At 41.9% G+C, this 23974-nt stretch overlaps 1 protein-coding gene across 4 annotated transcripts in view; it reads right to left on the bottom strand.

The window, feature by feature from the left end:
• Positions 1 to 22064, bottom strand: part of LOC137753007 (zinc finger protein 350-like) — a 34931-nt gene extending 12867 nt beyond the window's left edge. Inside the window, exons 1-5 of one of the 4 annotated variants that reach the window (XM_068527955.1) lie at positions 21977 to 22064; positions 10313 to 10509; positions 8399 to 8525; positions 6489 to 6581; positions 161 to 1576 (exon numbers count right to left, since the gene is read on the bottom strand). In XM_068527955.1, the coding sequence (XP_068384056.1) occupies positions 216 to 1576; positions 6489 to 6581; positions 8399 to 8525; positions 10313 to 10327 (1596 nt within the window). In that variant the 5' untranslated portion in view covers positions 10328 to 10509; positions 21977 to 22064 and the 3' untranslated portion in view covers positions 161 to 215. Of the gene's footprint in view, positions 1577 to 6488; positions 6582 to 8398; positions 8526 to 10302; positions 10510 to 17693; positions 17786 to 21976 lie in introns of those variants that run through there. The other 3 variants (XM_068527957.1, XM_068527956.1, XM_068527960.1) reach the window with 3 other exon arrangements.
• Positions 22065 to 23974: the final 1910 nt, after the last annotated feature.

The following is a 23974-nucleotide window of genomic DNA, read 5'->3' as shown; positions in this document are numbered from 1 at the left end:
CAACAGAGCAATTGATGTGTATGTGTTTGGGTTAACATCAGATTATGCCTCTGTATCAATGCATGTATCTAATTGGATGAGTACACCATGCGTTCCCAGTCTCAGCATTTACACAATTTCTCTCAGTATATACTTTTTCAGCCACCACATAAGCTAGAAATTTTTGCTCAATAATTTATATCTTTTTCACATAGTATGTCTCTGAGTTTTTTTTCCTACTGATTTTCTGTGACATAAAATAAGATGTAATTGACCACTGAAGGCACAACTACATTCAATGCATTCATAAAGGTTCTCTCCTGTGCAAAACCTCTGTTATCTCCTGCGGGTGCACATCTGGCCACAGGTTGTCCCACTGTGACTACATTCCTATTTGCTAGGAGTTCACTTATGTTTACTGATGTCTGAGGAGCCACTGAAGGCACCTGCATAGTCACTGAATTTACAGGGGTTTTCTCCTGCATAGCATCACTAGTCTGTGAGGAGCTGTGACTCTCTGAGGGATGATTTTCCACCTTGGCTGAATCTCCACGTTTCTCTCTTGTGTGTATTCTCTTATGTTTAACAAGGCAAGACATGTAGGCAAAAGCTTTCCCGCACTCATTGCAGATATAGGGTCTCTCTCCTGTATGAGTTCTTTGATGCACAATGAGCTTTTGCTTTGTAGTGAAGGCTTTCCCACATTCACTGCATTCAAAGGGTTTCTCTCCTGTGTGAATTCTTTGATGTTTAATGAGACCTGACTTCTGGGAACAGGATTTTCCACATTCATTGCACACAAAAGGAGTCTTTCCTGTGTGAAATCTCTGATGTGCAATGAGGCAAGTCTTCTGGATGAAGCCTTTTCCACATTCATTGCATATGTAAGGTTTCTCACCTGTGTGAATTCGCTGATGTACAATGAGATTTCCCTTCTGGATGAAGCCTTTCCCACAGTCACTGCATATATACGGTTTCTCTCCGGTATGGGTTTTCTGATGTATATTGAGCCGTGATTTCTTGAGGAAGGCTTTGCCACATTCAGTGCATTTATAAGGTTTCTCTCCTGTATGCGTTCTCTGATGTTCAGTGAGCATGAACTTTCTAGAGAATGCTTTCCCACACAGGTTACATCGATGGGGCTTCTCTCCTGTATGAATTATCTGGTGATCAGTGAGCCAAGACTTTTTGATGAAAGCTTTCCCACATTCACCACATACATGAGGCTTCTCTATTTTGGGGGTTTTCTGATGCTTGTTGAATTGGGACTTAGAGCTGATGGGTTTCTGGCTTTTGGGGAATTTAATTTCAGTATGAAATTGTTCACTGTCAGCATGGAGACAGGACTTCCCATCACCAGTAAACTCAGCAGGGCTCTTTATTTCATAGCTCCTGCTCTGGGGAAGTAAAGTTAAATCTGATTTCATACTTTTTCCATGTAAGTCAAACATATCATGATTTTGCCTGAACAGAAAATGAGTTCTGCTCTGATGAACAAAATATTCCAGTGGGTTCTGTTCGTGCCATTGTTCTAGTCTCTTCTCCATGCTCTCATTTTGTAAGTGCTCCAGCAGGCGACCATCAACTTTCCAGATTTCTAGGAAAGAGAAGAACAATGAATTTCTTAAAAATACCTTGATGCGGGGCTTCCCTGGTGGCGCAGTGGTTAAGAATCCTCCTGCCAATGCAGGGGACACAGGTTCGATTCCTGGTCTGGGAAGATCCCACATGCCGCGGAGCAGCTAAGCCCGTGTGCCACAACCACCAAGCCTGCGCTTTGGAGCCTGCGAGCCACAACTACTGAGCCCACGGGCCACAAATGCTGAAGCCTGTGCACCTATAGCCCATGCTCTGCAGCAAGAGAAGACACTGCAATAAGGAGCCCTCACACTGCAATGAAAAGTAGCCCCCGCTAGCTGCAACTAGAGAAAGCCCACGTGCAGCAACGAAGACCCAACACAGCCAAAATAAATTAATTAATTAAAAAAAAATACCTTGACGTGAGGAGTCTTTTTAGTGATGTTCCTATTATGTAAGTGTAAATAAAATTCCATGTTTAATGTTCCCTGCACATTGGAACAAACAATACAAACCAACCAAAAGGTAAAAGTAGTTAGTGTAAAACACAGGGTTGGATAATTCAAAATGAATAAATATAGATTTGAATACTTTCTAAATACTAGCCTTGCAAAACATGGAGAGACTGTAAAATACAAGCAATTTCCTGTGAGCAGGAGACCACAGGTTGCAGGGCCACCTCATCCAAATTGGGGAGGGATGGACTCATTCATTCCACAGATCCTTACTGATCACCTCTGTGTACCAGGAACGGTGCTAGTGTTGGGGATTCACAAACATACTCCTCGTGTTCACGGAGCCTATACTGTAGGTGGGTAAAACCACTTTACAGGGCAGAGACAGACACAAGGAAAACAGCTGCAGGTTGGAAAACCTGGCGGGAAGGAGCAATGGAGAGGGAGAGAGGTGGAGGAAACCAGGGCTCATTTTGGAGGGAGACAGGCCTCCCCATGGATCCATTGTTGTGGTCTGCATGAGGGGAATGAAGAATATGACACAGCGCAGAACTCCAAGCACATCTAACTTACAATCTCCAAAACAGAACTGGTTTCCCAGGCCAGGTCTCCTCCACCTGTCACCTCCAGCACAGTCACTGCCAACTCCACTCTTCTACTTCACCATGACAAAACTCCTCAGCATTTGTTTCTCTCGCTCACACACAATATCCAGCACAATGATCAATCCTGCCTGCCCTCCTTTACAGATACACCCAGAATGGGACCGGCACCCACTCCTTCCACCCTCACGAAGCCAATCACTCTCTCTTGCACCACAGCAGTAGCCTCCTACCTGGTTTTCCTGTCCCTCCCCTGCCAGTGCCTGTCTATGTTCTACACATTAGCCAAATGGAAACTTTCAGCACCAATTATATCACATCAAGCCTCCTTTACTCAAAACTCCCTAATCTTTTCTCATCTCATTACGAATAAAATCAAGGTCTTGACATAGACAACAAACCATGGTTACCAAAAGGGAAAGGTGGGGGGAAGGGATAAATTAGGAATTTGGGAGTAACATATACACACTACGACATATAAAATAGGTAAACAACAAGGACCTACTGTACAGCACAGGGAACTATAGTCAAAATTTTGTAATAACCTATAAAGGAAAAGAATCTGAAAAAGAATATAGATCGACAGACAGATAGCTGAATTGCTTTGCTGTACACCTGAAACTAACACAGCATTGTAAATCAACTATACTCCAATAAAAAATAAATTAATTTGTTAAAAAATCAAGGTCTTGATATGTCCTTGAAAGGCCCTTACGTGACCTGCTCCCCAACCCCCAGCCTCTACCCCACTGACCCTATGTCTCCAGTCATGCTCTCTATGTTCCATCCAAACAGGCTTCCGAAAGTTCTTCAGTCACGCTCTTGCTTCAAGCCTTTGAACTTTCCAGGTTTATTTTGGAACACTCCTCACCCAGGGAACCTACTTGCATCCCTCATCGACCTGCTCAACTCACCTTAACAAACAAGATTTTAGGGAGGGATGGATTGGGAGTCTGGGATTAGCAGATGCAAACTATTACATATAGAATGGATAAACCACAAGGTCCGACCGTATAGCACAGGGAACTATATTCAATATCCTGTGATAGGGACTTCCCTGGTGGCTCAGTGGTTAAGAATCCGCCTGCCAATGCAGGGGACACGGGTTCGAGCCCTGGTCCGGAAAGACCCCACATGCCGCGGAGCAGCTAAGCCCGTGAGCCACAACTACTGAGCCTGCACTCTAGAGCCCGCGAGCCACAACTACTTAAGCCTGCGTGCCTAGAGCCCGAGCTCCGCAACAAGAGAAGCCACTGCAATGAGAAGCCCGCACACCGCAACGAAGAGTAGCCCCTGCTCGCCGCAATAGAGAAAGCCCGAGCACAGCAACCAAGACCCAACACAGCCAAAAATAAAAATTTAAATTTAAAAATTAAATAAATTAATTAAAAAAAAGAAATTAATACAAATCAACCATACTTCAATTTAAAAAAAAATCAAGACTTCTTATTCCTAAAGCACAGGGCCAAGTCCAAGCACTCAAGATGTAGTCATGCTGCTTTACGTCCCCGAAAGTAATTTTGACCCCAAAACCTTACCATCAACCTTCATCCATTTTTTCCGCTCGGCCCATATTTATTTAAATGTCAACTCTCATTTGCCCTCTATAAGCAGCATATCCAGAATCCAACCAACACTCACCCCCTCCACCCATGCTGCAGCCAACCATTCTCCCTGTCACCGTGTTTTTTGCAATAGCCTCCTACAAGGCTTTCCTGCTTGCCCCCTGCCCACTATGGTCTGCTTTCTATACAGAAGCCAAAGGGATTCCTTGAAAAAGGTAAATTATTTCATGTTATTCCAGTACTCAAGAACTCCTCGTGTTTTCACATCTTATTAGGAGTAAAATCTCGATTCCTTGAAATTGAGTACATGACCAACCTTATCCCCCACGCCCGCCCCGCCCCGCCCACCCCCACTGCTACTGCCTCTTCGGCTTATTCCCATCACATTCCTGAAAGCACACTCTGCTCTGTCCACACGGGCTCCTTAATGTCTCTTAAACTCATTCGTGGCGTGGCCTTTTAAGTTTGCTAGCCGCTCTACTTGGAAAACTCCTAACCCGGCAGCCTACTAACTTCCCGCACTTCTTGGCTCAGAGGCACCTTATCTGAGAGGTGTTCCCTGCCTAAAAGAGGAGCTCCAGCACCTACTCTTCCATAATGCTGACTAAAGTTTTATCACAGCACTTTTCACCCCCTAGGTATATTATTTGTTTATTGTTATCAATTCCTTAACTCCTTTCTCATAGACTAAAAACTCGTGATCATTTGTATACTTTTCCCCACTGTTCTTACCTTCCAGCATTAACTAGGCTATCAGAAAATACAGAGGAATGAAAAAAAAAAAGAAAAAAGATTTTGAAAAATAGAGGAATGAATCAAAGAAGCAATCACATGTATGGAACACGTTGGGGAGAATTTAGGAAAGAAGATGGAAATCTATCTCTTTCTGAGCAAGATGATATCATATCATGGAGATAATGGAAAGAAGAATTTTAACTGCCAGGTAATGTGGTTAGCAGAGACTAAATGTCATCAGGATCCAGTGGGAAGAAAAATGAAAATTTTAGGGACATGAAGACAATAGTAAGGTCTGCAATCAACGAGAAGAAAGTTCAAAATCAGTAAATACACAAAGGAATTAATAATTCAAAGTAGGCAAGAGTTATGATTGGGTTGAGGCTGGAACTGAGAACACAGGATGTTAAAATAACATTTCTAGTTAAAAATTCATCATGAACAGCAGACCCCTTAACAGAAGAGAGCTCTGCTGGTGGGGAACATGTGAGGTAATGCCTGAATGGCCAGGATGGAGAATGCACAGGAGTAAGGGAGAACCTAAACCTCTACGGTTTCCTGGGAGGGAAGACGATCCTAGGTCCTTGCAGTTTTTGGAAACTCAGGAGAGCTGCCATTGAGATGAGTAAATTATATAGAAGCCAAGCCTGTGGTGGAGCACACTGGGGAGAGATCAATTTGGGAGTCTTCTCCAGGGAACCGAAGGAGTTTATTAGCTTGTTAGAATGAAGAAAACTTAGAAGGTTAGGAGATCATTGAGTAAAATGGAAAACAGAACCTTTGGAGAACCTCAGAGCGGGGACAAGGCACAGTGAAGACCAGTTTACTTTGGGGCTTGGTATCCAAGATGGGGTGGATGCGAGGAAGGAAATTAACATTACCAGTGCGGCAGAAAGGTGCAGTAACCAGAAGACAGTGAGGAATTCAAAGTTTTCTCTTTGGAGAGAGGCCTTGGAAGGTGGAATTTCATAGAAAAGGAGGTGGAAGTGTATGAAGAAGAAGGAAAAGATATGAGAATCCGGGGACTTCCCTGGTGGTGCATTGGTTAAGAATCCGCCTGCCAATGCAGGGGACACGGGTTCGAGCCCTGGTCCGAGAAGATCCCACATGCCACGGAGCAACTAAGACCGTGCACCACAACTACTGAGCCTGCGCTCTAGAGCCCGCGAACCACAACTACTGAGTCCGCGTGCCACAACTACTGAAGCCCACGCGCCTAGAGCCCGTGCTCCACAACAAGAGAAGCCACTGAAATGAGAAGCCCATGCACTGCAACAAAGAGTAGCCCCCGCTCGCTGCAACTAGAGAAACCGTGCATGCAGCAACGAAGATGAAGTGCAGTCAAAAATAAATAAATAAATAAATTTATTTTAAAAAAAAAATATGAGAATCCTAGGAAAAAGAAAACTATGCAAACAAAAATCAAGATGGCGGTAAAATAAAGAAGAAACAAATCCCAGAAAAGATAGAGTCTTCCCTAAGAAGGGATACATTTTTCTCTAAATTCCTACAAAGAAAAAGAGGTCTGGCACCGGGATTTCCACAGCCTGTCGCCTTGCTGGCCTCTCACTCACCTGAACGGGTTTGACAGTGGATTTCATCTTCCATCGTCCATGGTTCTCCTTGACCCAACTTGGACAGTACATTTGGTTTGCTGGCTTGAAAACCTATTCATGGAAAATGATACAAGATTTAGACCCAGTGAATGGGGCGTGGAGTCCGTGAAAACCGCAGAATCCTACCTCTGAGGACAATACAGTTTTCACATTTTGAAGGAAAAATACACCCCTCTGTGAGTCTCCTCTCCTGTCAATACTTCTACTTCACTTCTGACACCAGATATGTGGATTTTCCACACATCAAGGAATTCTGCGACACCAACTGACACTGACGGGGTGTCCTCCGAGTTAATTCAATTCTGACACGATCTACCTGGTGACAGGGTCAGATAATACAGGTTAGGGGTACACTCCCATAAGACTTCGGCTCCGCTCCTGCATTTCTGGCACCAACTGTAAATTCAGGCTGTTTCCTGGGCTTCTGATCAACCATGAATAGATCAGAGGTTCCCATGACTCCCTTTCTCGGGTTCGATTAATTCACTAGAGCAGCAGACAGAACTCAAGAAGACAGTTTACTTACTAGGTCACCAGTTTATTATAAAAGGATACACAGGGAGCTCAGCTCGGTGCTCTGTGATGACCTAGATGTGGCAGGGGAGAGGGGGAGGGAGGTCCAAGAGGGAGGGGATATAGGTATACATAGTGCTGATTCACTTCATTGTACAGCAGAAACTAACACAACATTGTAAAGCAATTCTACTCCAATAAAAAAATAAATAAAAATTAAAAAAATAAAAATAAATCAATAAAAAAATAAAAGGATACAACTCAGGAACAGCCAGATGGAAGAGAATACAGTACAAGGCGTGTGGGAAAGGCCACAGAGCTTCCATGCTCTCTCTGGGGGCACCCCTCCCCTGGCACCGCCAAGTGGCCACCAATCTGAAAGCTCTCCAAGCCTGTCCCTGTGGGGTTTCATGGAGGCTTCACTATATAGCCATCATGGATTAAATCATGAGGCTTTGAAATATTTCCAGACATTGCCAAATGTCCCCTGGGAACCAAATTGGCCCCAGTTGAGAACCACTGACCTAATGGGGGAGAGAGCTGGAAAATGGTAAATGCATAGAAAATGGGTGTGACAAGAAACCCTCACAGTTGCTGCTTAATTTTTAATTATAAATGACCGATTGTTTAGTAGAAACTCTTTATATGTTGTAGCAGATATGGAAATTATTAATTATTGGAGTTAAAATGGTACAAGCTGTGGTCATTGTGTTAATCATTTTTAAAGCACTGTTGTTTGCAGTATGCATATACAGGTATGCAGAGAAGAATCAAACTCCTCTGCCCAAGGACTTATTAAACTATGTTCTAATTGTCAAAAAAAAAAAAAAATCATCGGGCTTTGGTGATTATGATTTAATCTCCAGCCCCTTTCTTCTCCCCAGAGGTGAGGTGAAGGTGGGACTGAAAGTTGCAACCTTCTAAATCATGGGTGGTGAGCTCGGCAACCAGCCCCCAATCTTAGGTTATCGAGTGGCCTTCCAAAAATCACCTCATTAACATAAACTCAGATGCGGTGGTAAGGGTCCCTTATATGAATAACAAAAGACACCCATTTCTCATTTACCCTCTTATAACTTAGGAAATTCCATGGATTTTAGGCGCTCTGTGCCAGAATTGGGGATGAAGACCAAATATATATATTTCTTAATATAAATCACAGCATTATACACAGCTACAAAATAAAGGCGCTTCTCTCAAGAGAAAGGAGAATATACCTACTTCTCTTGGGCCAGAGACGGGACTGAGAATCTACTGCTTCAAAGCATCACAGACAATCCAAAGCTTTCAGAAGCTGAGAAAGGAAACCCCACTGACTGGGGACCCTCTAAGGGACCCAGGAGAGCCGTCCTCACCCACAGACAGCAGGTTGCTATAGTTCTCCAGCATCACATCCCGATACAGGTCCTTCTGAGGAGGGGCCAGAAGCTGCCACTCCTCCCATGTGAAGTCCACGGCCACATCGTCAAATGTCAGGGTTTCCTGTAATAACAGTGGTGTTTAATGAACTGATCTCTTTTTGATGATATGAAAGAAATATTAAAGTTTGTCTTCTCATTTCCACTTTATAGGCTAGATCTGTATATCTAGGGGGTTGTTTGTTTTTAAGACACATGGAAGAAGCAAAAGCCTAATAAAATACTAGGATCCAACTAACTGTAATTGTATAGTCAGTCATCCATCCATTTATCATTAGCCGTTTCTTTTTTTTTTTTTTTTGGCCGCGTTGCGTGGCTTGCAGGATCTTAGTTCCCCGACCAGGGATCGAACCTGTGCCCCCTACAGTGGAAGCACAGAGTTTTAACCACTGGACCGCCAGTGAAGTCCCTCATACACGTTTCTATAATATGTAGAAGTTAAATCTTGTTAACCTAGAACACCACATTCATACATACATACATGTATGTGTATATATATATATATATATATGTATGGGACAAACATATATACCAGTGGAATCGGGATGACGTGTCTTTACAGCCAGTCAATCAGAATCTTCTGGGAAGTGCCTCAAGATGCCAGAATTATAAGAAACTAAATGTTTAATAAGCATGTTTAAAGTGTATGAAGAGGAAACTTATTTTTTGATATGTGTACTTTGTTATGATTTCAGCCTTTAAATATATTCTTAAGTCAGTTGTGTAATGAACAAAAATAAATGCAATATATTTATTTTGCCAGGGAATAAATTGCCAGGAATTCCCTGGCAGTCCAGTAGTTAGGACTCCACACTTCCACTGCAGGGGGTACCAGTTCCAGCCCTGGTCAGGGAACTAAGATCTGCAAGCCATGTGGTGTGGGAAAAAAAAGAAAAAAAAGAAAAGAAAACGGTAGATTAAGAATTCGGGGGCTTCCCTGGTGGCGCAGTGGTTGGGAGTCTGCCTGTCGGTGCAGGGGACACGGGTTCGAGACCTGGTCTGGGAGGATCCCACATGCCGCGGAGCGACTAAGCCCGTGAGCCACAATTACTGAGCCTGCGCGTCTGGAGCCTGTGCTCCGCCACGGGAGAGGCCGCGATGGTGAGAGGCCCGCGCATCGCGATGAAGAGTGGCCCCCGCTCGCCGCAACTAGAGAAAGCCCTCGCACAGAAACGAAGACCCAACACAGCCAAAAATAAAATATAAATAAAAAAAAAAAAAAGAATTCGGATTTGGGGACTTCCCTGGTGGCACAGTGGTTAAGAATCCGCCTGTCAATGCAGGGGACACAGGTTTGAGGCCTGGTCCGGGAAGATCCCACATGCTGCAGAGCAGCTAAGCCCGTGTGCCACAACTACTGAGCCTGCACTCTAGAGCTCGCGAGCCACAACTACTGAGCCCGCGTGCCACAACTACGGAAGCCCGTGCACCTAGAGCCCGTGCTCCGCAACAAGAGAAGCCACCACAAGGAGAAGCTCGCACACCATAACGAAGAGTAGCCCCCACTCGCCGCAACTAGAGACAGCCCGCGTGCAGCGATGAAGACCCAACACAGCCAAAAATAAATAAATAAATTAATAAATTAAAAAGAAAGAATTCGGATTCGAACATGGAAATCAAAAGTCAGACATACTGCAAAGCCTGAGGAAACAGCCCCCATAGAACTGCCCTCGCTTCAGACACCGGCTGCAATTTCTGGCGTCCCCAGGATCACCCTCACTTCAGAAGCAGGCTACAAAGACACCCAGGGTCCCCAAGACACCCTTAGATGCAATCATTAGCTAGAATGACTCAGACAACTAACAAACCCATTCGGGAACAAAGGAAAGAATAAAACAAACCAGAAGTCACCTGGGCCTGGATCATTTTCTTCCGTTCTCTAAAAACAGCTGGCAACAAGGAGGCTCTGTAACTGTGTCTTCTGGGTCTGCTCTAAATTTCTGTTCTGATACCTGTCTTCAATCAAGCATGTCTCCAGTAATGCTGATACCAAATCCTGTAACTTCTTTCTCCTTCTACTGATTCTTTTGCTCCTGGGGAGTCAGGACCTGTGGGTTGAGGAGAAAATTCAAGCTGAGGGTACATTTCCTCTGGGCCCAGATGCTATCACTGCTCCTGGGCGCTCACCTTAACCCAATGCCCACAGCATTGCTGAGTGTCCCTTTTTTACCCCAGAAGACTTTATTCCTCTGGCCAAAAAGGCTAAGCTTCTGACTGTGGTGGGGGTATTCCTTTATTCCGTGAAGTTGAAGTGGGGTGACTGTCAGAGGGGATGAGGGAAACGAGATCCATCCCAGCAGCTGGAGAATCTCAGGCAGCTCAATTATACAAAAGGGACAATACGGGAGGAGAGGCGCTGGGCACTGCTTTCCTTTAAACCGTGTGCGCTCAGGAACCTCCTCAAACGTTTCTATACACCCTGTGAGTACACACACTTCAGTTTGAAAGCCAATGTACTGGGCAAACCAGAAGCATTCTCTTATTAAGCAATGATGATAATACCTTAGGTGGTTTAAGATAACATTTTTTAAAAGTACACAATATTGTAAATAAATTGGAAACTGGTAAATAAAGTTGAGATGCTTAAGACCCCTGTCAGAGAAGAGTGTAAAAGTACTAATCAATGTAAACATTTGACAAAGAAAGCTTCCATGCTGTATGTAATTTCTAGTGTCATGGTAAAAACTAACAATTGTCTCAAAGTACATAATTTCCATCCTAATGGAAGGGGGAAACAGAATGAGAAGAAATTCATTCAAAACAAGGCAAAAAAAGAGAAGAAGGAATAGAGAACTAGTGGGGCAAATACAGTACACTTAGATGACTATTTTTAAACAAAACATTATATTTTATAATGTTTTATAATATAAGAATTATATTCAGTATAAACAGAACGAGGAATCGAGTTAGTTACACAAAACCCAATAACATGCTACTCTAGGTGACATGTATGAAACATAATGATATGGAAAGCTGGAGAATAAAAGGTTAGTAAAAGATAAACCATGGAAAGAGTAACCACAGACACTCTGGTGTATTCTCAGACAAAATGGACCAGAAAGCCTAAACATTACTACAGAGAAAGAGAAATGCTTGCTAGTAAGAGGTTCAATTCAGCACATGATAGAAATTTGCAATTTCTATGCATCTAATAATATTGCTTTGAAATATATACAGCAAAAATGGACCCAAAAAACCAAGAAGAAATAAATCCAGACTAACGGTTGAAGACTTAACACGCCTATCCCATTAACTGACAGAACAAATAGGTCACCAACAAACAAAATTTATAAACAAAATCATTTTGAAGAATATAAAAAATATATGATAAGTAGGAATACTGACACAAATTTTAAGACTTAAATAAATGGAAAGATGAACTATGAATACGATTCAGAAAACCAAGCATTTTAAAGACGTCATGTCAACCCACGCACCTATGGTCAATTAATGTATGACAAAGGAGGCAAGAATATATAATGGAGAAAAGACAGTCTTTCAACAACTGGTGCTGGGAAAACTAGATACTACATGTAAAAGAATGAAATTAGGGCTTCCCTGGTGGCGCAGTGGTTGAGAATCTGCCTGCCAATGCAGGGGACACGGGTTCGAGCCCTGGTCTGGGAAGATCCCACATGCCGCAGAGCAGCTAGGCCCGTGAGCCACAACTACTGAGCCTGCTCATCTGGAGCCTGTGCTCCGCAACAAGAGAGGCCGCGATAGTGAGAGGCCTGCGCACCACGATGAAGAGTGGCCCCCACTTGCCGCAACTAGAGAAAGCCCTTGCACAGAAATGAAGACCCAGCACAGCCATAAATAAATAAACAAATAAATAAAAATTTTAAAAAAAAAGAATGAAATTAGAACATTCTCTAACACCATACACAAAAATGAACTCAAAATGGATCAAAGACCTAAACGTAAGACCGGACACTATAAAACTCTTAGAGGAAAATACAGACAGCACACTCTGTCATAAATTGCAGCAATATCTTTTTTGATCCACCTCCTAGAGTGATGAAAATAAAAACAAAAATAAATGAATGGGACCTAATAAAACTTAAAAGTTTCTGCACAGCAAAGGAAACCATAAACAAAAAGAAAAGACAATCCACAGAATGGGAGAAAATATTTGCAAACCAAGTGACCAAAAAGGGATTAATCTCCAAAATATACAAACAGCTCATGCAGCTCTATGTCAAAAAAACCCCCCAAACAACCCAATCAAAAAATGGGCAGAATGGGACTTCCCTGGTGGTGCAGTGGTTAAGAATCCGCCTGCCAGTTTTGGGGACACGGCTTCGATCCCTGGTCTGGGAAGATCCCATGTGTTGCAGAGCAACTAAGCCTGTGCACCACAACTACTGAGCCTGCGCTCTAGAGCCCGTGAGCCACAACTAGTGAGCCTGTGTGCCACAACTACTGAAGCCCACGCACCTAGAGCCTGTACTCCACAAGAAGAGAAGCCACGGCAATGAGAAGCCCGTGCACCACAACAAAGAGTAGCCACTGCCCCCTGCACTGCTCACTGCAACCAGAGAAAGCCCGTGAGCAGCAACAAAGACCCAACGTGACCAAAAATAAATAAATAAATAAATAAAATTTTTTAAAAAATCAATGTATTTTTTAAAAAAAGGGCAGAAGATCTAAATAGACATTTCTCCAAAGAAGACATACAGATGGCCAAAAAACACATGAAAAGATGCTCAACATCACTAGTTATCAGAGAAATGCAAATAAAAACTACAATGAGTTATCACCTCACACTGGTCAGAATGGCCATCATCAAAAATTCTACAGACAATAAAAGCTGGAGAGGGTGTGGTGAAAAGGGAACCCTCATACACTGTTGGTGGGAATGTAAATTGGTACAACCACTATGGAGAACAGTATGTTCTCTTTTTATATTTTTTAAGAGAACAACCATGTGACCCAGCAATCCCACTCCTGGGAATATATCCAGAAAAAACCATAATACAAAAAGATACACGCACCCCAATGTTCATTGCAGCACTATTTACAATAGCCAAGACATGGAAGCAACCCAAATGTCCATTGATAGAGGCATGCATAAAGATGTGGTACATAGATACAATGGAATAGTACTAAGCCATGAAAAAGAAGGAAATAATGCCATTTGCAGCAACGTGGACTTAGAGATTATCATACTAAGTGAAGTAAGACAGACAGAGAAAGACAAATACCGTATTATACCACTTACATGTGGAATCTAATTTTTAAAAAATGATACAAATGAACTTATTTACAAAACAGAAACACACTCACAGATTTTGAAAACAAATTTATGGTTACCAAAGGAGAAACGTAGAGGGGAGGGATAAATTAGGACCTTGGGATTAATATACACACACTACTATATATAAAATAGATAACCAACAAGGACCTACTGTAGAGCATAGGGAACTCAACTCAGTATTCTGTGACAACCTATATGGGAAAAGAATCTGAAAAAGGATGAATATATGTATATGTATAACTGAATCACTTTGTTGTACCCCTGAAACTAATACAACATTGTAAATCAACTGTACTCCAATAAAACTTTTTAAAAAATAAAAAATAAAAATAAAGATGTCATGTTTCCCAAATATATATATAAATCCAATGAAACCTCAATCAAAATCCTAAGCTGATAACTATATCCATCTATCAATTATGAGGACTTAAAGTTACGTTATGACAGTACAATATTAGTACAATGATAGACAAATGGAACAAAATCAAATGCTTATAAACAGACTCATGCATATATAGAGACTTGATAACAAAAGTACCATTACAGAGAAGAGGGTAAGGATGTCTCTTTTTAAAAATGGTGCTGGGACAATCAGATATTCATGCTGGGGGCTGGGGGATTCAGAGAACAATGTTGAACGCCATCTCACAATATACACAAAAATCATTTGGGGGGAGAACTGTCAATTTCAGTGGGAGAGGCAAATTAATAAAAACTTCAGGGGATAATATAGGAGACTCTCTCAATGATATTAGGGTATGGAAAGATATTTTTAAAAAGCTATATATGAAGCACACCATAGGGACTTCCCTGGTGGTCCACTGGCCAAGACTCCACACTCCCCATGCAGGGGGCCCGAGTTCGATCCCTGGTCAGGGAACTAGATCCTACATGCCGCAACTAAGACCCGGAGCAGCCAAATAAGTAAATAAATATTTTTTTTTAAAAGAGTTCTCATTCAAAAAATAAAAAATGAAGCACAACATAATGTAAATTATATTCCGCTGGAGGAACTGGACAGCCACTTTGGAAAACATTTTGGCATCATCCATTTAGGCTGAAGTTATACACATCCTAAGACACAGAAATCTCACTGTGAGGTATACATCTAAGTTATATATCTATCCCCCAATAAAATAAGGACACATTTGAACCAGAAGATATGTAAAAGAATTTTCGCAGCAACATTATTCTTAACAACCCAAACTGCAAGCATTACAAGCTTAATTAATAGTAGAAAAAACTGACATATATTCAAACTATGGAATGCTATTAAAAAACAATGTTTACCCAGCTTGCAAGCTAAGAATACTTTCTACATTTTCAAAGGACTGTAAAACAAAACCAAAAAGCAATGTGAGAGACCTTCTGTGTCCTGCAACTCCTAAAATGTTTACTGTATAGATATTCATACAATATGTTTGCCTGACCCTTGTTACAGAGGGGAAAAAAAAACCCAAACAAAAATAAAAAACAAAAACCCCAAAAAAACCTCTGTGCAAAAGCATGAATAATTCTTTAAAATATTGAGTAAAAGAAGACTGACAGTTAAAAAAAGCTGTATAGTAACACTGACATGTAGTTAAAAATAGGTACAACTAAATAAAATATAATGATTAGGAATGATTAATTTTTTATATGATACAACTATAAAGAAAAGACTTAAACTGCTTGGTATCTCAAACAGGATGGTAATTATCTTTGAGAATGAAGACGTAATATAATTGGGAAGTGGCTCACAGAACACCACTGGGGTGCTGGCAGCGTTCTGTTTCTCAAGCTGGGCAATGACTGTTTTATATATACCCATTAATTTTATACTGATTAACTTGTAGACCTTTTAAATTAACAAGTAAGTGAGGACTTCCCTGGTGGCGCAGTGGTTAAGATTCTGTGCTCCCAATGCAGGGGGCCTGGGTTCAATCCCTGTTCAGGGAACTAGATCCCACACGCATGCTGCGAATAAGAGTTTGCAGGCCACAACTAAGGAGCCAGCGAGCTGCAACTAAGGAGCTGGTGAGCTGCAACTAAGGAACCCACGTGCCACAACTAAGGAGCCCGTGAGCCACAACTAAGGAGCCCACCTGCTGCAACTAAGACCCAGCGCAACCAAAATAAATAAGCATTAAAAAATATATAAATGGAAGAGTTGAAAAAGCCTGTTCTTTACACAGAGAACAGATTTGTGGTTGCCCTAGAGGAGGGGGACTAGGAGAGGGATGGATTGGGAGTTTGGGATTAGCAAATGCAAACTATTGTACATAGAATGAATAAACAACAAGGTGCTGCTGTATAGCACAGGGGACTATATTCAATATCCTGTGATAAACCATAATGGAAAAGAATATGAAAAAGAATGTATATATATGTATCACTGAATCACTTTGCTGTACAGCAGAAATTAACACAACATTGTAAATCAATTATACTTCAATAAAATAAACTTTTTGAAAAAGCCTGTTCTTTTAAAAGACCAACAACACATATCCATTTGTAGTGAGATAGAAATAAACCTGGTGCAAATAAAAAAATATAAGGAATTCATAGGGGACATAACTCAGATAAAATAGACATTTTTTTTTTTTTTTGCCCTGAAAGAATACAGTGAACATTTTTATTTCGTTAAATTTGAAATCCTGGATGAACTCATAATTTTATGATCCTTCCATCCTGGAAACATGTTAACTCCAGACCATCTAGTAGGTGAATTTTAGGGTAGGCAACAGGACACAGATGCCCACTACCACCCCATTCACTTTCCTCCTTTGTACTGGAGAGTAGAGACAATGCATTGAGATAAGAATGAATTATAAACATTAGAAACTAGACAGAAAATTAAGGTTATATTCAGACAACATCATCATCGACGTGGAAAAAGAGACGCAAGGAATTACTTATGGAAAAGACAAAACGTTCCCCCCATAAATCCCAAGCAGATTTTCACATATACTGCTGGCTGGAACTGCACTATATACCTAAGCTCATTTCATACTAATTGATCTCTAGCAACGGGAACTGAAACCACCAGGATTAACTAAGACCAACCAGTACTGGCATATGGGTCACGCTACCAGAAGGATGGAGAACTAAAAACAGAGATTCTATTAGCAAAGAAGAAGGAGGGAATGTTTGTCAGGCAAAAAAAGCAACAGTGTCCACTGCTATATATTAAGTGGTGAGTGCAGGCGTTGGCAAACATTTTCTACAAAGGGACAGATACTATATATTTCTACTTTGAGGGTTAAGATCTGTCACAACGTTTCAATTCTGCCTTCGCATTGCGAAAGCAGCCATAGACGATACGTAACAGACGGGTGTGGCTGGATTAGTCCCGCGGTCTGCAGTTACTCATCCCCCTAGATAAAAGCCTAAAAAGCAGAAGGTTTCGAACTCCTGTCCTGGGCTGCACCACCTTCCTTCCCAGCGGTGGAGGCTGGAACCTCAACGAAACCACCAGCCAGGCGTTCAAAGCTTCAGCCCTCACAAGCCTCTTTGTACCACAGACACTACACACTTCTTTATTAATCCGAGACCTGGACCAGATATCCCCACATGATGACCGTCCACCCTGGCCTCAACATCACTGAGCCCCACATTAATTCCCAAACCTGAAGCTGTTACCATCGTAAATACCACCTGCATCCTTTACAGAATGATCCGCAAAGACCCCCAGACCTTGCCAGTCAGGACACGGTCGCTGATCTCTACAGATTCTTAACCGTTTTAACGACTCCCCACCAAAGTACCCCAACCACAGAGAGACGTGCCAGACCCTGCTGGTTCCTCCCAAATACCTCCACCTTGGCGTTTCCCACCAGACCCTCCGAATAATCCGTGAGTCCACACTACACCATTTCCACCCTGTAGGAGTCACGTCACGCTGTCATAGACACACCTCTCATGAGAAAACACACACACACACACACACACACACACACACACACACCCCTTCAAGGGACAAATGCACACACTGACCCGATTTTCCCCAGCCCACAAGGAGAGTCTAAGCGTAACCTTCCGCGAACCGCTTCTACTTCTGGACCCGTCGCCCAGATTTTTCGCCCGCCTACGGCGGCCGAAGACGGTCTGAGGCGTTTCAAGAAAGGCGGAGGAGCGGATTCCGGTATTTCCCAGAGAGGCAATATGTCCGCGCCCAGCTCTCCGCGGCCCCAGGGGGCGGCCATGTTGGGACACCTGACGTACAGAAGGCCAAGGGGCGGGTTTGGAGGCCGGGAGCCCTGGATGGTCCGGAAGGTGGGAAGCCACTGAAATTATTTCATTACCTGTCACTTCGACTCTTCAGAAAACTAGCAGATTTTCAGAGACTCGAGGTCTGCGAGGCAAATACGGAGCTACCTAAACGGCGTTCGACGCGCTGGGGAGACAAGTAACATTGCCGCGGCCTTTATTTTACACCTTGTATTAAAAAAGGAGGGGGACGGGTTTCCAAAGGGACCAAGAGTTCCGCTGTCGGTATAGCAGCAGAGAGCGAATTCCCGGAAAGAGAAACGGCAGTACATCCAGTAATCGGACATCCCCAGAAAGCTTTGGAGGAACATTTCTTGCAGGAAGAGGCTTTTAGGACAGAATACGATTTCGAGAAACCGGCACAGTGTGGAACAGGCCATCAGGTCCCGAAGAAAAGAGCTGCTGGGATGAAGCCTAAGTTTTGACTGGGATTAGAGCCTCGGGGAAAGGCCACTGAAAACGAGGCCAGTAAAGGTCTGGAGCCAATGAAAAAGGCACAACCACAATTGAGAGTCCAAAAGCGTTAACATCAATAGCTATTTGGTCAAGACGTTAAGATACTTCCATGGGGTAAATCTTCTCAACAAAAGAGGCTGGGATAATTGTATACTTATTTGCAGAAAAATAACTTAAGACCCATAACTCTAAGCATACACAAAAATTAACTGGAAATAGATCACAGACCTAAATATAAGAGGTAAAAGTATGAAACTTAGGAGACAATCTCCACGAACCTAAGTTTAAGTTAGCCAAAGAGTTCTGTAGCAAGACAATAAAGGTTGAGACATAAAAGAAAAAATAATAAATTGGACTTAATTAAAATGAAAAACTTTTGTATTTTTAAGCACAACTTTAAGAAAAGTAATGAGTGGAGCCAGAGATTGGGATAAAATATTGACACATTTAACATGTGATAAAAGGACTTATATTCAGAATAAAGAGTTCTCAAAACTCAACAAATCAACTATCCAGTTACTTTTCTTTTTATATAGAATTTTATTTTATTTTAATTTTTATTGGAGTATAGTTGCTTTACAGTATTGTGTTAGTTTACACTGCACAGCAAGGTGAATCAGCTATATGTATACATATATCCCCTGTTTTTTGGATTTCCTTCTCATTTAGGTCACCACAGAGCACTGAGTAGAGTTCCCTGTGCTATACGGTAGATTCTCATTATACCCAGTTCACTTTTTGGGGTTATGAAAATTTCTAAATATTGGATCATGGTGATGGCACAACTCTATAAACTTGCTAAATGTCACTGTATTATACCCTTACTACTGGTAAATGTTATATGTAAATTATGATCATAAAGCTGTTAAAATGAATTGCTGTTCTATACTACAAAATTTATACGGTATGAATATTTTTTAAAACACAACAACTACAATTGCAAAATTATAAGCTACCTGGATTAAAAATAAATGGAGATATCTGGGACATACAAGAAAAACAGTACAACAAATCTTGGAGTGATAATGTAAGAATCTGGATAATGAGAGGATCATAAAATAAACTGAACATAACTGAATCAGTTACATTTTTCAAGTATACCCACTTTAATGTATAACGTTTATATGTGACTCCAGTTACCATCCTACTATGATACTATTACAGCCATATTATTACACCCGTGATATTATTACAGCCACGTAATATTAATTATATATATACAAGAACATTTTATAATATGGAAATGTTTATAATAAGAGATTAAGTGATGAAACTAGATCAAACCTTTTTTTTTTTTTTTAATTTATTGGCTGGGGCGCTAGTTCCTGGACCAGGGAGCAAACCCAAAACCCCTGTATTGGAAGGACAGAGTCTTAACCACTGGACTGCGAGGGAAGTCCCTAGATCAAACCTATTTTTTATAGCTTTATTGAGATATAATTGACATAGATTATACCTACTTTATTTTTTAAATATTTATTTTCTTTAATTTTTTTTTTGGGGGGGGCTGCATCGGGTCTTAGCTGTGCCATGCGGGATCTTTGTTGAGGCACGCGGGACCTTTTGTTGTGGCACGCAGGCTTCTCTCTAGTTGTGGCATGTGGGTTTTCTCTCTCTAGTTGTGGCTTAGGTTATAGCTAAGGACAAACACATAGATCACGCGGGCTTAGTTGCCCCGTGGCATGTGGGATCTTATTTCCCCTACCAGGAATTGAACCCATGTCCCCTGCATTGGAAGGTGGATTCTTTACCACTGGACCACCAAGGAAGTCCTGATTATACCTATTCTAAATAAACTTTTATTTGGAGAAAATATTAGATTTACACAAAAGTTACAAAGCACTACAAAGAGTGCACATATACCTTCATATGGTACCTTCATATACCTTGTACCTGTGTGCTGCAAAGTACAGAGCCCACACGCTCTGAAGCCCGTGCCCCACAATGAAGAGCCCACGTGCCACAACTAAGACCTGACTCAGCCAAAAATAAATTTTTAAAAAAATAGACTTTTCAGCAAATGATGCTGGAACACTTAGTGGTCCATTGGCAACAACAAAAAAAGGCTCTCAAAAGAATCTCAACACTTTCATCCCATAAGTCCTATACTGGTAAAGGACTGATACCCAGAACATAGAAAGAATTCTTAAAAGTCAACAATAAGGGACTTCCCTGGTGGCGCAGTGGTTAAGCATCCGCCTGCCAATGCAGGGACACGGATTCGAGCCCTGGTCCGGGAAGATCCCACATGCCGCGGAGCAACTAAGTCCATGCGCCACAACTACGGAGCCTGTGCTCTAGAGCCCACGAGCCACAACTCCTGAAGCCCGCACGCCTAGAGCCCGTGCTCCGCAACAAGAAAAGCCACTGCAATGAGAAGCCCACGCACCGCAACGAAGAATAGCCCCTGCTCGTTTCAACTAGAGAAAGCCTGCGCACAGCAACAAAGACCCAACACAGCCAAAAATAAATTTAAAATAAATAAATAAATTTATTTTTTAAAAAGTCAACAATAAGAAACCCCAATTTTAAAAATGGGCAAAGACTTTGAACAGACACTTGATCAAAGATAACAGATGGCAAACAAGCATATGAAAAAATGGTCTACATCATTTGTTATTAGGGAGATGCAAATTAAAACAGCTATATGATACAAGTACCCAACTATCAGACTTGCTGAAATTCAAAAAACTGAAAATATGAAATACTGGTTATAAGATGAAATAACGTGAACTTTTATTATTTGCCAGACACAAATACAGCTTAGAAGATAGGGAGATTCTTGAATGTATGTTTATACAGATGATCCCAAGTTTTAGAACAGTAGTCTGAAAAAAATTTTTTTTCACTGAAATGGCTCTCATTGAGGAGTAGAATTTAGGAAAATGGTTGTTCTTACTTGTGTCAAAGAAATCTGAAAGGAAATATCCAAGAGTAAATTTTGCAGTAAAATGAACAAATATCCTGTCTTTATTCCTATACACACCACTTGACCACAGTGCATTATTCTGATTTTTGTGGGGACAATGAGAAGAGTATGTAGGAGACAAATTTTTAATAGGAACCTTGAGGAAGGATCCAAAGGTTGAGCCTCTAAACACCCACTAGCCTGGGACTATGGGTCTCAAAACTTCCCGACTCCTGTGCTCTCAAACACAGACAAACTCTGTACTCCCTAAACAACACTGACCTCAAATTCAATCTGAAATTTACCACAGACACTCTTGCCCATTGACACTCCTCCCCCAATTCCAGGCTTCTCCAGATCATGAGCTGGATATTAAATCGCTAACCTAGGGGAGAAGCAGTGCTCATTGGTTTCACACCTTCCATCCAGTTTTCAATTACCGAGTCTTGCAGACCTAACATATAGACCCTAAACCCTGACCAACAGGACCTTCAATCATTAAACACTTCAGATTAAGCCTTAATTTAAGGCTCCATCACTAACGCCCAGATTCCTCAGTGACTCAACCCAAATAGACCCCAAACACAGTCATTGACACGCATTCCCTCTTCACCGACCCCAAAGGCCCCTCACTGGGGATCCTCACCCAGAATCAGGCTCAGCAGATCTTGAGCCTCTGAAGACTCCTCTGGAAGCTGCCAAAGGCTGAACCCGGTCCAAAACCACTTCTGATTGTGATGTGTTCTCCCTGCAGTGCTTCTGTAGCTGTTGCTAGGGAAGCCAAGCGCCTGGAAGGAGTGTGTCTGGCGAGGGCTCTGGGTTAGCTTCAGAAGTCCGAGTTCTGGCCGTGCACAGGTCCTATGACATCACATGGCTCCATGACCTCACAGAGGTTTTGGCATTTAGGACGGGAGCAGCTTTAACGGCTGCTATCACTTTGCTGGGTGGGAAGACACAGAAATATCTTATGGGCACCCCACTGCCTTCCTGTCTTTGCAAGAGATGGTCACAGGCATAGAGCTAAATTATATTTTCAGAGGCCGGCACCTATCCAAGGCCAACGTGGTATGAGATGCATTTTAGTCATCAGTTTGGGCAAAACCAGCAAACTGATGGTGCCCTTGAACCCTTAGGCAGGAATACCTTGGGTACAGCCAGTTGCAGAACTCTGATATTCTTGTGGCAGAAAGGATGTGCAGAGAGCTTCTGGATGGATCTAAGGTTGAATTTACTTGAGGTCTATAGTGGAAAAATCCATAGTTGTATTTCTTTTACTCATGCTACTGCCACACTTGCAACACTTCTGACATGTCTGTCACCAAATAATGGGGGTGGGGCATTTAACCACACCAAGCAATTCTCCACTACACCAACTGGGTCCTTAAGTGTGACTCAGTTCTAACACTGTCTACTCGGAGATAGTGTCAGATCCCACAGGTTAAGGGCTCAGTCCCATGACTGCTTCCACCCCACTTCAGATGCCAATCACACGTAGCAGGTGCCCAAGTTACCTACAACTTGTCTGGCTTGGCTACAAACCGGAGATTCCCACCACCTCTTCTTTGGGTTCAATTAGTTTTGCTAAATGGCTCACAGAACTCAGGGAAACACTTGCGTTTATCAGTTTATTAAAGGATATGATAAAGGATAGAGATGAACAGCCAAATGAAGACAAAAATAGGGCGAGGTGTGGGAGGGTCCCAAGCACAGGAGCTTCTGTCCCTGTGCTACGGTGTGTTACTCTCCCCATACCTGAATGTGTTCACCCATATAGAAGCTCTCCAAAATACCTACTATTGGGATTTCATGGAGGCTTCCTTACATAGGCATGATTAATTAGTAACTCCATTTCTAGCCCCTCTCCCTTCTCTGGAAGATGGGGAGTGGGCTGAAAATTCCAAGCTTCTAATCATGGCTGGGTCTCTCTGGTGACCAACCCCCATCCAGGAGCCCACCCAGAATCACATCAATAGAGTAAGAGATGCTCCACATGCTCTTATCACGTAGAAATTTACAAGGGTTTCAGAAGCTCTGTGCCAGAAACCAGGGACAGAGACCAATATGTCTATTTTCTACAATTTCACAAGGTCAAACAGTCAACCTCAAAAGGATACATCCTAAACGATTCTATTTTTCTAATATTCTATAATGACAAAATTATGGATACAAAAAGATCTGTGATGTCAAGGGTTAGTGTCGGGGAAAGGATGTGACTATGAGGACGTAGCATGAGGGAGTCTGTGTTGACAAAGCATTCTGAATTTTTACTGGGGTGTTGGTTACAGGAACCTACATATGTGATAAAGTTTCTTAAGGCGATATATAAAAACCAAACAAAAACTACTACATGTTAAAACTGGTGCAATCGAAATAAACCCTGTAGTTAACAGCACTGTAACAATTTCACTTTCCTCTATTTGACCTTATATAACCACACAGTTTACTGTGTGGTTATTAAAAGATTTTACCTTTGGGAGTAGTGGGCTGAAGGGCATTTAGGAAATCTCTGGAATATTTGTTTTTGTGATTCTAAACTTACTTCAAAATTAAAAGTTATAAAAACATCACATTTATGTTAATTTTATAAACCCCCTGATAGTACTTACAAACTTGGTTAAACACATCCAAATCTGCTGTTATACTT

This window comes from Eschrichtius robustus, chromosome 19 (genome assembly GCF_028021215.1).
Source record: "Eschrichtius robustus isolate mEscRob2 chromosome 19, mEscRob2.pri, whole genome shotgun sequence".
NCBI classification, from domain to species: Eukaryota; Metazoa; Chordata; class Mammalia; order Artiodactyla; family Eschrichtiidae; genus Eschrichtius; species Eschrichtius robustus.
Note: the sequence above shows the minus strand (reverse complement) of the source record. Positions and strands in the feature narration are given on the sequence as shown.